This window comes from Nesoenas mayeri (genome assembly GCF_963082525.1).
Source record: "Nesoenas mayeri genome assembly, chromosome: 1".
Classification (NCBI taxonomy): domain Eukaryota; kingdom Metazoa; phylum Chordata; class Aves; order Columbiformes; family Columbidae; genus Nesoenas; species Nesoenas mayeri.
The window spans coordinates 170,567,055-170,583,175 of record NC_137541.1 but is presented as its reverse complement, the minus strand read 5'-3'; the positions used below and the strand labels follow the sequence as shown (position 1 = coordinate 170,583,175).

The window sequence follows — 16,121 nt, the reverse complement described above, 5'->3', positions numbered from 1 at the left end:
TGCCTCCTCACAACTGCTGTGCACATCCTTAATATTCAGAGGTCTGCTGGAGAATTAAGGCCAGTTTACACTTCCCTCCAGTTACTGCCGGTTCAAGCAAGGTCTCCCCCTAATATGGTCAACTGCAGTCAATCAATTTTCTTTGTGGTGCCTTTTTGCACTTTTCAAGCACCAGCAGCAGATGTGGCTGTTTCACTGCCACATTCGTAACGGAGAAACCAGTGAAAAGTTAAACAACATTGAATTAACAATGAAAATAATGACCGGTGTAATGAGAGCATTTCATTACCTTTGCGTTGCAAGCAATTTAGACGTGATTATTATTGACCTTTGGTGATGCTGCATCCAAGTAAAATGCGCTCTCCTAAAAAAGCACAGATAGACTGGAAGGCAGACATTGTTTCTGAGTGTATTCATCAATAAACCAGACCACTCCCCTTCCTGTGTTAGAGGTTTACCTTACAGCTGTGTTATCAGCATTCAGCAGTCACCCTTACTTTGTGTCTGCACAACAAACAATATAAGAACAACTTGACATAGTACACCTAGCAAATTATTATTATTATTACTTCTATGGCACCCAAAAGAGCACTACGTACTTTGCAAAGTAGTTAAAAAGACAAACTATGTGCCACGGTGAGCTAATACTCAGTGAAACAGTAGAACTACACAGGGTGGAATAACAGGAGGAGGTGGTGTAACAGGAGGAAGTATACAGGTTACAGGAATAACATTAAACAGTTAGTGATCTGGGAGACATGAGGTTCGGTATGTGCTGCTTATTCTTCTTACTCCACACTGAGTGAAGCAGAATCCCCAAGACTGGACATTGTGTTAGCACGCTTTCCAAATCCACTGTTTTTTCCAAAAGTGCCATTTGCTCACATGCTAATCTACACCTTTTTGTGTTTAGGTTTTGCCACCTGAAAGCAGGTACATTTGAAAGTTTTGTCAGTTCCAAAGTAAATATGACTATTAAGGATTTTTGGTTGAACAAACAGCAGCCACAGATTTTGAAGCTTTCAGTGACGGCATGATAGTCTATGACTTTGGGCCAAGTTGCACCAGGCCAAATGGACAAGAGCAGCTCTCTTCCTTACACCATGCACCAACAAACCGCATCGTGGGACTCTGCACACTTGCAGCATACATAAGGAGAACTTGCGACCGACTTGTTTCTCTTTCTCACTCTTGATATGAATTTTAGGTCTCTCTGGCTGATCTGCTCCCACTGAAGTGCTATGATGCCACATAAACCTGCTGCTCCCACGTACCTCCGTGTCCCAGCAGTACTTCTGTCTCCTCTGCCAGAGGGATTACAGTCAGGAGACTGAGAGGAGACCTCATGGTGGCTACAGCTTCCTCACAAGGGGACAAAGGGCAGGCAGCGAACTCTTCTCCTTAGTGACCAATGACAGAACCTGAGGGAATGTCAGGAAGATGTGCCAGGGGAGGCTTAGGTTGGACATTAGGAAAAGGTTCTTCACCCAGAGGGTGGTGGAGCACTGGAACAGGCTCCCCAGCCCCAAGCCTGACAGTGTTCAAGAAGAGACTGGACAACATCCTCAGACACATGGTATGAACTGTGGGGTTGTCATATACAGGGACAGGAGTTGGACTCGATGACCCTTGTGCGTCCCTTCCAACTCAGGACATTCTATGATTAATTCTATGATTCCTTCACCTGCTGAGTGCATTGGGGACAGCCTGGGGGGGAGGCAGGAGAGAGGAAGGTACATTAGAAAAAAAAGACCAGAAAAAAAACTATTAATAGAGTTCTCATTACCAAATTCATCTACCATCACAAAAACAATTGCCACACAATTCCCTGCTCCTTGGGCAACGGCATACCGTCCAGAACAAAGCACACTGTTGGCGCCTCTGACTATTAATAATAGTAAGGTATGTGCTGCAGCGGGAGGGAGAACCACGAGGGGCGGTGCTCCACGGGGCTGGCATCAGGAATGGATCTGCTCCAGGCTGCCGGCCAAATGCACTGGAAAACTTGACTTCCCGGGGGCCACCAAAGGCCGCTTTTCTCCTGCCTGCAGTACTCTTTGGAGGGCTTTTACTGGGGCTGGGCTGCACTGAGTGAAATGCAGGTGGGAGGTTTTCCTTGCTTGCTCTTCAGCCTCCTCAGCTGGCGCTGCTGCCTACTGATGAAACTGAGTCATTGAGCTCACCCTGACCAGTCTGCAGACAAAAGCTTCTGCTCCATCCTGCCATGCCTGGGGGGGTTACAGAGGTCACTGGAGCCAGCGGTGGGTGTCTGAGAAAGAAACTGTTCCCACTAGCCCCTTAACCCAAGGGGAAACAAGAGGGACAGCAAAGCCTGACAGAGGGGCTATTCATGTTTGTCCAGGACACACTGCAAATGCAGGGATTAGTACAGTCACTCAAGGCAGAGGAGCAAAGAGAAAAAATCAGAATGTTTTAATGGAAACACCTCAGTCCCTGCTGATAGCCTCAGACACCAGAGGTTTTGGAAGAGGGCAAAGGCAGTAAACCAGCACTGAGAAGGGAAGGGGCACAAGGGAAAAAACACTGAGATGATAGTGCCCATTTGAGCACCATTTAGCATGGGGTGACGCGTCCAAGGGAAGTAAAGTGTGTATTCGCAACAATCTGCTGCAGTTCAGGTCTTGGATAGCCTTTCAGTTTCTACACACATGACATACCCCTGAGATATAACGTGTCCCTGCCAGGACACTTCCCCCCCCTTTCAGATGGTTGTCAAACTGCAGAACAATGCACGGAGAAACAAAATCCTAGATTGCTGTCTGAGTTAAAAAAGACTGCAGAGGGCTAGCTGCTAGAAGCATTGATAAATATGTTGATGTTTCATAACCGAGTTTACTCTTACTACTGTTTGTGTTTCTGGTCTGCATACAGCAGAACGTTCAGGCAGTGTGAGCGGTTTTTGTGCAGACTTGCTGCAATACCTCATTGTCACCAGCGGAGCTGGTCGAGGTTCCCAGTTCATCCCTGTGGGCAGCCTACCCTTGCTGCGCAGATGTGCTCCCTACAGAAGCGTATACAGAAAATTTATACCTTGTCTATATACAACCTTCAGTTTTCAAACTGCTGAGCACTGACTCCACAGGCAGGAGAAGCAATTTGGCTCCCATATGTACCAAGCAGAAAGAACCTGAGATATCATCTGTTTTCTAGAGGATTAAGGCTACCAAGTGCCTATCTTAAAACATCAGCCTGCCTCACAAATACAAACATGCAGTTAGGGTTTCCAGGGACACATTATCTCGCATTATGCTATATGCCAAGGAGTTAACCTAAGCCTTGGAGATATGTTTTGGAATTGGTTTTGTTAAGCCACTGTCATCTCCTAAATATAACTTTGTTTTCATTAAAAAAGAAAAATCCTTTAGGAGTTTCCTCTGAAAAAAAATAAATATGAAAAAAAAATCTTTGAGGCTGTCTTGAGGATTCCTGGAAGTTTTTCATGTGTTCTAAAAATTACCCCTGTAAAGTCACACCCAGGGGCTGCAGAGCCTGCACAGCCTGAACTGGCTGCTCCCAGCTCTATGGCTCGAGACAGCCCTTCCTGACCAGAACAAACCCCCTGTCGAAATAATTTCCACGTGACTTTGCAAGCTACTTCTTGTAGAGAAAAGCTTATCTGAATTATCACCTCATTCCAAACTAGTTCCTATATGAACAAGAAAGCCCATGAATATAGCACTGAAATTCATTGAAATGCTTATTTTCCTGCAAGGGTTGACAGCGTGCTCATTACTTTTCAGCGGCTAATACAATTTTGCCCCTGTTCCTACAAAGGCCCAACCACGGTTTCTCTCTAAGACACCTCTGCGTTCGCACGGCCCATATCCTTCCAGGACTCTTTATTCACATTTTCCCCATGATGGCTGCGCCAGCTGAGCTGTTCGGCACAGATTTTCTGCTCGGTATGGGGGGTTGGGGAGAGGGGGGGCGTTAATTATACAGAAAGATGGAGCGGGGCCAGGCAGCCCCTCTGGTGCACTGTCTCCTCCACACACAGCCTCCTTCCTGCTGTTTTGCAGCTACAAGGATCACCTGTTGGTCTTGGCGCTCGCCCAAGCCTGGGGCCTAGCGGAAATGACAGAATCAGCTAGAAATGAGAGCCAGCTCCTCTTCCAGCCACCCAAATGAGGGAAATACAGAAACAGATGATGGCAACGTGACCTCGCTGCTGCCCGCGGGAGACAAGAGGGGGTGGGGTAGAAGGGGCTGCACAAAGAAGGGGTATACATTAAAAAAACCAAACAAAAAAACCCACCAAACTACTAAAAAGCATCTTTTTATTTTTTTTTTTCCTACTATTCTTCTCCATATTCAGCAGAGCGAAAACATTTAAGAGAATTTTTCTCCATAGGAACACCTGCCAATAGGGAGAACTACCTACCTTGTTCCTGTTCCTGATGGGGATGTCAGATGATTCCATCTCCCACGTGGGGGATGTCAAAGGGATATTCAGGTATGTGGCAGAAACAACCTGCTTTTGCCAGACAGGCTGTTTGCAGATCTGTGTTGGGAATTCCCTTTTTCCATTAAAACTGCGCTCAGCAAAACCTTTTCCTTGATATTTGGGTGAGCTGCAATGTTGTGCAGCAGAAGGGTTCAGCACTGCTTGCCTCTCATTTCATTATTCTGGGCAGAAAGGCAGCTAAGAAACCCAACAGAAAAGGTAACCATCACTAGCAGTATTTAAAACACATGAATGCTGCCTTTTAAATTATAAAAATACAAGCTAATTACACAACACATTTCCAGACATGGCCAGTCTCATACAGGCTTTTGGAACCCACATTTACTAAAAGCAGTAACTAACCTAACATCCAGAATTTCTCATCAGATTTCTCTGGACCCTTGAGCCCAGCGACACCATAAATGCACACTCTCTAAAATAGCTTAATAAGCTTTAAATGAGATTTTAAGGTTTTTCTTTAATCAACAATTTTTAGAAACAATAACAATAAAAGCAGGAAAAACCTAATTCTTAAAAGGAAGTTTTTTCCCCTGAGAGCAATGGAAAGGGTCACCAGAGTTTACTTCTTCCTGAGAAAACACTTAATGAATAATCAGTGCCCAGTTCAACTCCTCAGTAAGAACTGAGCCTTCAAACACAACCAGTGTTCAGCAGTCTCTGTGACTTTGGCCTTCAAGCTATAATGCTCTCTGCCTTGCCTTCCTATGCTTCCTTTATTTCTGTTCTTTTTAGCAACTAGGTAGGTAAGCAGAAGCAAAATTCTTGAGCAGTGAGAGCAAGCTGGGGCTAATTTGCACCTTATGAATTATTCAGGCCCTCCTGATTCCTGCACCTGCACCGAGGCAGGAAGCTTGTCGAGGAACAGTCATTACTCTTCTCTTGGGTTTGCACAAGCTCTGTTACTGCTCAGACACTTTGTTCTGTAACTAAGGGCTCCAGGTCTTGTATGAAGTGGTGGAAGTGGGGGGAAAAAAACCCATAAATAACCTTACATTGTCAACCCCCACCTCCGCTGCCCCAAACCCAGGATAATCATTCAATCCCTTCTGAGACAAACGGCTTGTAGCGGGTATCAGACTGCTGATTTCATCTCACGTACGCTCATCTGGAGCAGAGCATCAGCAGAGAAAAAACAAATGTGTGCACGAGCTGGTCTCCTCAGATATTTACTCAGCTGGATTAGGTTGCATGTTTAAACTTCTCCCTAGCTCAACAGGGAGCATTTCACGTGCATTAAGTATTTCACATGCTAGCTTGATCATTAAAGCATCCCTCTCCACAGACACAACACAAATAAATTCTCTCCCTGGCATTCTGGCTAACATCAAGGGTACTAACAGTTTAATACTATTGGAAGAGGCTATATCGTGCTTTCAACAAGATGGATTTAATGACCAAATAGGTCTGTTCCATCTTCATCTACTATTATCTTGCCGAGGAGAACGTGGCACCTAACTGCAAATCCAGATATGACCCATGAATCTAGAAAGGCATTAGAGACATTTGCAGAGAGCAGATACAAACCAATTAGCACAACGAACATTTTAAGATAAGATTTTTTTGAGTTAATATGCTCGGGCAAAGAGATCTAAAAGTATTATGCAAATTCAAAGCAGCAAACACCATCTTTACTGTATGTCATGTCCACAGTTGCACTGAGTATCTTTGGGTCTTGTCCTTTATTAACATGCTGTCACCACTAAGTTCTCCAGTTAAAAGATCATCTCATTAATCCCAAGCAGCTAAGCATCATGCTTTGATTGATTCAGTAAAACAGATCTGCAGCAACCGATAATGAAACCTCTTTAATCTCCTCTTCCAAAATAATGAGTCAAACACAGGAGTTGTGCATTCAGAAAGGTACAGTCTATCCTTAACAAATTTTTGCTCTTCTTCTTTCTATGCCTAAAGGAATTAATTCATTTTCCTTTCAATGCAGAATGCATGAGTGGTCCTAGGCGGTTCTTATCTCATTCCTATCCAATAATAGGTACTCAGGCTCTTTTTAAAGGTATTTTAATCAGGCATGTAAACATGTTTTATTCTTCGCTGTTATTTCATTCAGCATCATTAATCCCCAGCACGAAATCAATAGACTTAAAACATTTAATCACGTCAAAATGCAACATACATATCCACAAATGACTTAAGATCATCACACACACAGTGAATAGCTTGCAAGTTGGAAACTATGCCTTCCTTTTGCCTTGGGAACCAGCAAAACCTAAGCTAGTCTTTCATTGATGTAAACAGATTCTCTCTCCAAGTATTTGCCATTAAGACAAAAAAAAGATGATAAACAAGACATGGGATTTTCTGTTTGCTATGTTGTCTTTTTCCATCCTTTGTGGTCACATTGGCCTTGTGAGAAATACTTATACTTGTTGTACCACAACCTCTTGACAGTATGCATGTTTAAAAGAATTTAAAAACAATTACAGTAACTGGGTTGCAGAATGTACTGGAGATTCAAGGGAAGGGAAAAACATATTTGCAATTGTTTATTTTCCTTTTTTAACAGCACACATTGTTTCTCTGCTTCAAAAGAATTCATAAGGGACAACAATCAGAGTTGCTTTTTTAAGACAAAAAAAATAAAAAAGAGAATTTGCTCTACCTTTGTTCTATGTTACATATGATTTCCAAAGCCACTGGGATACAGAAAGAGACAAGAATACCTTTAGTGGAGCAAGAATTGTGGCTGGGATGTAAAAATTAAGGTCAGATCCATCCTTCAATAGGCAGAAGGGTGGGAACAGGTAAACAGGGAAAAAGGAATACTCTGGATAATGGAATAACATCTTTAATTCTACTACATTAAAAAGCACTGAAAGCTTGTTCATTTGAAAGAAGAAAATACAGTTTGGAAAGTGAAACACATGGAGAAGTGTGGAAATTGGCATGCTGAAACACTGATTTGGGAGGTGGGCACTCAAAAACCTTCCCAGGTCCACAACTGTATTCCCACCTACTGTCCCATGAAGAGTCCTACCCGGCATGTCCCTAAACCCATCCAGTCCTTCACTGTTTGGAGCTTCTTCAGGCACCCAGCACAAGAAATATGCTCGCACACGCTGTTTCTGGCAGGTGCCCATTTTCCACCCACAGGCACTGCCCTGAACTTTGCCTACGTGTTGTGCAGAAGTTCACAAAAGGCAGGCAGAGTTCTGATGGTGGTGGCACTGGCAGCTTGTTGTACTGCAGCTTTATGGTCAAGTAATCTGCCCTGGGAAGGAGGGACTTTGGTTGCAGCTCCTTCTCAGGCAGAAGGGTTGATTCCGTGTCTCCCTCATCCCAGGAATAACCTGGCTATAAGAGCTTGGGGTCTCCTGCATGAGCACCCATGGAAGCAAGGCTACTCTGACATCAGGAATGCAAGAACCATGAGGCTGAAAGGCTGGGTAGAAAAGGGGATCCTGGCTCCCTAACAGAAACCCGTACATTCTGCTCCAAGAGGGGAATGCTGAAAGCTCTGTTTCAGTATCCAGGTCTGTTTCTGGCCTAATGTTGCTCCAGGAAACTGAGTGTACATCCTGCTCCTGCCCATGCTCAGACAGGATTCAGGCTCTTCTTACCCACTTGCCTTCCCATCCCGTGACTCCTGTGCTCCTGTGTATACAATAGCCCACATTCAGCAAGAAAGAAGATGATAGACCCCACTGTTCCCCAAGTACCTCATGTGATTAGGCCTGTGCCAAGGATCCCAACAACTAGAACAACTCTGTGATGCTTGTGCTGAGAGCCCAAGACTCAGGTCTCCTACTTCATTGATAAGCTACTTAATGAAGCTCTTCTCTAAAAAGTGGGAATATTGCTGTTGCTGCTGCCAGCTTGTTTCTCCAAATAATCATCTCTGCTCTGTTATAACCTAGAAAGCGCTATGTGGACTACCTTGAAGTGAAACAGATGCTTTTAGTTGCTACTGGTTACCTATATAGTCCCCTATATAGTCCATAATGACTTACCTAATGTAACTGGGCTGTATTCCCATAGAAGCACATTCTGTAGGCTGTCAGCAAAGATGAGCACACACCTAAACTAGATGGGCAGGGTCTTCTTTTTTGCTTGCTCCTGAGATGTGCAACTCCCTCCAGTCATTATAATATAATGGGGAATTTAGATGCTTTTCCTCAGAGGTCAGATTCCCGAGCAAAGCTTAACCTTAACGTACAGGTGGAAGTTTGTGTCCAAGTGCTATTTGCTCAAGCGTTAAAAAAGTTTTGTGAGTGGGTAATAAAGATACCACTGCCTCCAGTGGAGCATAACATACTCTCACTACAGCTGAGTGAGGGAATGAGAATTTCGTAGTAGGTATGACTAATCTGTATTTTACTGTAAGCATCCGAAGTCTTAGTGACCTCCTGATTTTGCAGTTTTTCCCACTGAAAATAATGTTTATGCACTGAGCTGCATGGAGAAAAAAGCATAGATTAGGGAATAACTTCAAATGCTTTGGCTATCCTAGATGCATTAATTTTTCATTACCTCATTTATGAAAAGCAAAACAAAAACCTGAGGTAAAAGTAAAGTATGTAATGAGGACGTTCCAAATCAAGCAAAGAGAAGATCAAGCATTTTCTTCTGGCAGTGCTCTTAATTATTAGCAGTAATGTCCTATTTATCATAATCATCACTATTCTTTATCTTTCTTTTTTAAAAATGATCCATATTCTCCCTAAATGTGTATATTTTTCTGTTTTGACTGTGCCTATATCCATTCATGGGTGAAAGCAATCGAATTTTAGATGTAAGAAGTACAACTTTTTTAGAGCCTGTGCTCTGTAGTTACAATTTGGTTCCAGAGATGAATTGCAAGTACAGATGTGGGCCCTACATTCCTACTGAATGAACAGGAATCCTAACAAGTGAAACAACGTACTCTGCAATGCTTATTTCCTTTTTGAACTGGCGACAAATGAGAACTAACCACTGCTTCGAGTCGGTCTTACAAATGGTGGGAATAAAACAGAACGGTGCAAATGTTTGTCTTTGAACAGCGGAGAGTCTAACCAAACTCAGATGAAAATGGTGTCTGGTGGGGTAATTCAGATCAGGAAAGTCATCCTGCTCCAGAGCAGCTTGACCCCAACACAGCCCCAGAGGCAGGGCTACAGCTGCCAGCCAGCCAGCTAGCCAAGAAGCCAGCCATGAACCCATAGGCCAATGCAGAAAAGCTATATTCCAGAATTTGGCATCTGGGTCTTCCAGCTGCCAAACACTTCCCATCTTGCTGAGCCTATGGAATGAGGTGTTAAAAAGAAGAACGGGACCTGGACAGGCTGGAGAGTTGGGTGGAGAAAAATTATAATGAAATATAACAAGGGCAAGTGCAGAGTCTTGCATCTGGGCAGGAACAACCACAGGTTCCAATGTAAGTTGGAGGGTCCAGCGCAGGACAACAAAGATGATTAAGGGAGTGGAACATCTCCCTTATGAGGAAAGGCTGAGGGAGCTGGGTCTTTTTATCTTGGAGAAGAGGAGACTGAGGGTTGAACTCATTCATGTTTATAAATATGTAAAGGGTGAGTGTCACGAGGATGGAGCCAGGCTCTTCTCGGTGACAACCAACGGTAGGACAAGGGGCAGTAGGTACAAACTGGAACACAGGAGGTTCCACTTAAATTTGAGAAGAAACTTCTTCTCAGTGAGGGTAACAGAACACTGGAACAGGCTGCCCAGGGGGGTTGTGGAGTCTCCTTCTCTGGAGACATTCAAAACCCGCCTGGACACCTTCCTGTGTAACCTCATCTGTGTGTTCCTGCTCCGGCAGGGGGATTGGACTAGATGATCTTTTGAGGTCCCTTCCAATCTCCAACATTCTGTGATTCTGTGAAATTATACAAGAGCAAAAGCAGTACCGTTCACAAGACACCAAAGGTGAAGAGGCACATTGCGTCTGCCAACGTCTGGAACTCCCACATAACGTCACCTTGTCACCAGTGAAATGGTGGATCAGGGCACTTCTGGATCAAGGAAGGCAGTATGGAAAAAATGCTCAGCAATTTACAGGAAAAGAACAGTTACACATGTATGAACTGGAGCAACACCCTGTGGCCATCCATGGACCTCAGTGGATGCAGAACATTTATGTGGGATCGGTTTTGAGCAAAACTTACAGCCTTTAAGAGATTCCACAAACCAAACCAAAAAAGGGGGAAAGTGCTACAAAAAAATAGATACTGCTTCAGGACTTTGTGATCCATTCTGTACCCCTGCCAATCAAATCAAATATCTAAGAATGTTTCTGTACTTTCATAATGAGTATACCATAATTTTGAGTGTAATTTTAAGGAAGAATCAATTTCATGAAGTTAGTGTAAAAATAACATTTAGTAATACAAAACTGAAAAAAAAACCCCAAACTAGGCATGTGTGAAATTTCATTCCAGTAAAATACATACACTCACATAGCTGTATTTAATCGTAGCAGAATCCACTTCTGACAAGCAGTTACTCTCCCTAACTGCAAACTGCAGTTACTCTTCCTAAACTTGCATACTCTCAAGAAGCAAGACCAGCTGTGATGAACACTCCTAACTGCGTAAGCAGTTTTAAGTGCACCATAAGACTTCATACTTTCAAATGATACGCTGACTTAAATACTCATCTCATTGGTCTCATTTCCACCTTTCACTCTACAGATCCACACAGCCCAAATGAAGTTTGACAGATGTGACTTTCTTGAACCATTTGGTCCTTTAGAAAGACAGAGAAGACCCTATATATCTCTTCCAAGTTTCTGGTTTTATTAGCAGCTAGTTGGCTCACCAAAATACTACATTCCAGTCTCACCTCACTCCAGTCAGAGCCAACAAACTTTCAGAGGTTTAGAAGTGGTACAAGAAATTACTTATGCCATCTCCACCTCACTATGCATGTTGTTCAGGGGACCTCATTAATAGGATCTCATATTCATTGTTATGGTATGTGTAACCTCTACTTGTAAACTCATAAGTAATTTTTTGAGCAAAATACTGACAACACCAAAAAAGAGCAAAAAATTGACAATATAAGCCTCCTTCTTGAAAATGCTTCCTGTAGAATAGAAGCTAATATAATTGGTGGTTATAGAGAATATTATTGCTAATTTTGGCTAAAGGAGCCCGCATTCAAAATGGTATCTGAAATACAAATTTATTTTAGACACACAACATTTTGGGAGCCTAGTAGGCTCTTTAGAACCTCTTTTGAGGTTGCACTCATAATTTCAATCAGATCAAAGGAAATTCAAAGGATTTTAGAAAAATAAATGTATCATCGCGATTTCATACCCAAGAAAACCTTACAAGCTTTGTATTGGCTTTAACTGAGAAGCTGCTGCTGCTGCTGCTGCTGCTACTTTGAAAATGTTTGAGTAATAACACGCAGCAAATTTTTAATATAAATATACCGGTTGTAATGCAATTAACTGCAATTTGGAGATAGGAGTAGATTTGAGGAACGATTTCTGCATTTGACTACTCATTAGCAATTTGAAAGTGTAATTGCTCTTAAACACGCTGTCTTCTTAATTTTATTATGAAGCTTAGCTCTGCTTATAAATGTGAAGAATTACATTTATTCTGCAACTTATTTCCTTATACTGAATGTGTGAAGTTGTTTTTCCTTCTGTAGTCCAGAGACAGAGGGCCCACAGACTACTAAGAGCAGATAAAGCACTGAGCTGATGGGTTTACACTAGTCACACGATGACCACGACTCCAGAGGAGCCTTTTTAGGGGCCCACAAAACAAACAAAAGAAGGGAAGAGGACAAACAAACAAACAAGCACACTGAGAGTGGACATTCCATTGCACACTGTATTAAAAGCCAATAAAACAACAGTAATGAATCCAAGAAAGACAGGAACCCTATCACTGTTGGTATTCCACACTCTAAAGCCGCGCATCACCCAGGCACATCGCACACTGAGGTTTTAAAATTTTGGCCTGTTTGGAGAAAAAGCAAGGAGACGTTTGCAAAGACCTTCTCTTCCTACATTTTATACCTTTGCTTGTCAACTGATTCACGGTAACTGGCAATGACCCATTATAATGTGAGCTATGTTGATTCACACTACTACTCAATTTCAGTAGACTGTGTTGAACATTTTAAACTGCATTATCAAGCATCAGAGAGGTCATTTTCTTTCTGTTCTCATATTTTAGTCATTGGGATTTGGAAAAAAAAATGCAGCTCCACTGTGATATACAGCACCACCCTCCCAGCCCCCAAATATAACAAACAATAGCAAAAATCAACCTCGGACTTTACTCAGCCCCACATATCCCCCAGACGTGACATAAAGAGGGAAAGAAAGCCGAAAAGCACTGCTACTAGACTTTGTCAATAAAACAGAACATTATATAGTACACAATAAAATGCTTCATACCTGGAGTTGAAAAAACGAAAAGGGTTAACAGCTGACCTGGCACAGCCCCACATGCTCTCTCTGGAAATTGAACACAGACAATTAGGAATTTTAAGTTACCCCAAAGAATTGCAGGGGACTTAGACAAGCTTGAGGAACACTTACTGCAAAGTAAGCACATGGCCTCAGTGTGGAAGGGACTTTAGAATTTTCCCATTTGCCTAAAACTCCTTCTTAAATTGAAATTGCTCTGTAGAGGTCCCAACGAATGCTAAGCAAGTCATTAGGAGCTCTGCCATTAGTTTGCATGGGAGAAGAGTCAAAGCTTAAGGGCCCAGGTGTCACTTAGTGGCAATTTTGGATCATGGTGGATCATATTTTCTTATTAAAAAATAATCAGTGACCAAGAGGAAAAACATTAACGAGAATCTAGAGCAGGCAGACACTGCACGCAGAGGTAACAGAGGCTGGAGTGAGCCTCTGCTCCCAGAATTCTGCCGCTTAAGTAATATTATTCCCAATACATCACTGAAAAACCCAACCTTTAACACTTCTTACTTAAAACTGAGGCCCCACGGAAAACAGATAATCTTCTAGAATATTATTTGGAATACCGAACAACACAAATATACGATGTAATAGCTGTATAAACTCCTATGTTGGGATATGGACTACATGGAATGCTCCTTTTCACAGATGAATTCTGATCTACTGCCTGTGCTCAAACAAGAAGCATCATACAGCTGGCTTTTGGAAACAGTTCCACCATGTTAGGAGAAAAAAACAACTGTAGAAAGCCAACTCCATGAATAGCCCCCTTCAGTCCTTCTCTCTGTGGCTTAGGTCTCAAATGTACCATGAAATTAGTCTGAGACCAACGCCCAAGAAACTAGCAAAAATATTAGAATAACAATATGAATCACAAAAATGTTCTAGCACACCAGCAGCTGAATGCATTTGCACTGGAAACTTTTTGGATCCTTTATAATGCTCAATTAAAGTGGTCAGCTTGGCATTGTAATTGTTGAAAGTGAAAAGGAAATTTTCAAGGCAACTTCTCTTGATTTACATAATTACACTTGCCATTCGTCCTTGGAAATCTGTAAATAATCTAATTTCTTCCAAGATTTTGCACTGCATCTTTCAAACCTCTCACATTTCCTTGCTTCAAGTACACAGTAAATATTGGTCGTCTTTCCTGTTTGTTTGATTTTGCCATTTGTTAAAATGTTGTATTTCTGATAATGACAGAAATCTACTATCAAGGTGACAAAACGATGTAAATAATTTTCTAAGTGATTAGCTCTATCACAGCCTGATACTCTTTATTTTCACCTTCTTTTTCCACTCTCTGTGTAGAGTCTCTTCCTTCTTCAGAAACATATCTCAGGTACCTGTCCCATGGTATCACTAGGTACAGGTTTTATTTCACAGCTGCATCAGACAAAGGGCACCGGGACAAAATCCCTGCTACCCCATTAGCCCTGAACTGAAATCAATATGCACTGGAAAAATGGCAACAAGAAACGACAACATTGACTATTCTCTCCTATGTGAATTATTTTATAAATACCTCTGTGTCTTATTGGAAACATATTTATTCCTACAGCTGACACAAAACACAATACATTACCTAGAAGTCATGACTCTACATTTTGTACACTTCTTTTCACAAAGGCCGCTCCAAAACAACTAAGCAACAGGGCAGGCAAAATACACTTGGTGAGCATGATAAGTATTTCCACGATGAATTTTTGTGACAGGAAATTTAGCAGATGACTAAAACTCCGGTTAGAACCTACAGTATCCAGGAACTGATGTGAAACACTCCCAGACACCCTCCAATCAACCTCCCAGACACCTAAAACTTACTATGCTCCTCTCTTTTTGGCCTGAAAGGTAAACAGCTGTGGCTGCTCTGATCCAGAAACTCTGAGGAGAAATGCCCAAGCCTTGCCTCTGGGGCTGGAACCTTATCTGCGCTATGAAAATGACTGCCTCCATTTTCATATTTCCCTGAACCACGATTTAGTACATACCCAGAAAGGTAACTAAACAAAACCATGATCCAAACCTTCATTCTTGACACATATTTGTTTGCCATGGCTATAATGATGAAGGTGCTCAGCTCGACTCTGAAACCTGTGACTACCATTACTGTTGTCACACCTCAGGATTAGCTGCTGTTATCTCAGCCATTGCTTTGCTTTACTCCTTGTTTCAGCCTTCAGTCCATTTTGGCTACAGTAACTTCATATATGTGGTGGCTTTAAGCTCCAATTATCCCTTTCTTGATGTGTCCAAAATAGTAACACTCATGTCCTCAGTCACACACACATGGAGAAGGACGCTGCCTTGGCACACGGGCACAGCACAAAATAAAAGCTCTTCCAAACCCACCATCTAGGAATTTATCTCCAGCCTAAAAAGAACTCGCTGTGAGAAATGAGGTTGCAGGGGAGTCACTACTAGTCAAAGAGGACTGAACTAATAAAGGGGGAAAGCCAGCACCATCTTTTCCCATTGTGCAGGACAAAAGGAAAACGGCAGAAAAAAGAAGTGTGTATTTTTTTTTCTTTAGATCCCTGTATTCACATGCTCAGTCAATTATGCCTTGCTAAACAGCGTTCCCCTCTTTATAGTGCCCTCTTTTGCATGCAGCTTGCATACCTGTGACCTAAACAACTTTGTTTGTGTGTTTTTGCATGCATTGATCTAAACATTTTTCCATAAATCAGTATAAGCACTGCTATTGAGATTTAATTGGGCTGCATGTTTGTCTGTCTCAAAATCACAGGAACTGCCTTATGGAAACAGAAAGATAAAAACTTATCTGATCAAGATAATGAAAAAAGAAGTAATTTTGGCTCAAGTGACAGCAGAGGACAATGCTCTTTCTTTTTCTTATCAGTAAGTCAAGGTAGCAGTTAGCTGAGTTAGTTTTATTGTGGCTTTTTCTGGCGGTTTTCTGCTACCTAATCAGCACTGATGAGTATTTGCTACAGCTCTGAATTTCTTAATGCACACAGCTCTGCCTCTGCTTTCTGTGCTGATTTAGAAAGAGAAGAAAAAAAAAACCAGAAAAAGCTGAATAACGAATCACAGGGGAAACAGATGCCAAATAGGTGTACAAACTGCAGTAATGCATAATGCTATTTATAATTCATGCTTCGGTGTCATGCTCTTCAAGCAATTACACGATGCCTGCCTCCCTATCGGTAAAATGCATTTCACATCTCTAACCACTGGTGACTAAAGCTTCACTCTGGAGCAGCACATTGTAGA

General features: G+C 42.2%; 1 protein-coding gene across 3 annotated transcripts in view; it reads right to left on the bottom strand.

The window, feature by feature from the left end:
• Positions 1-16,121, bottom strand: part of KLF12 (KLF transcription factor 12) — a gene marked incomplete at its 5' end in the record, with an annotated part of 148,189 nt that overhangs the window by 49,415 nt on the left and 82,653 nt on the right. The window contains 2 exons of one of the 3 annotated variants that reach the window (XM_080358963.1): positions 329-364; positions 12,858-12,917. The exons of the other annotated variants lie outside the window; for them this stretch is intronic. Coding sequence (XP_080215089.1) covers positions 329-364; positions 12,858-12,917 — 96 coding nt within the window. The remainder of the gene's footprint in view (positions 1-328; positions 365-12,857; positions 12,918-16,121) is intronic. 3 annotated transcript variants of the gene reach the window in all.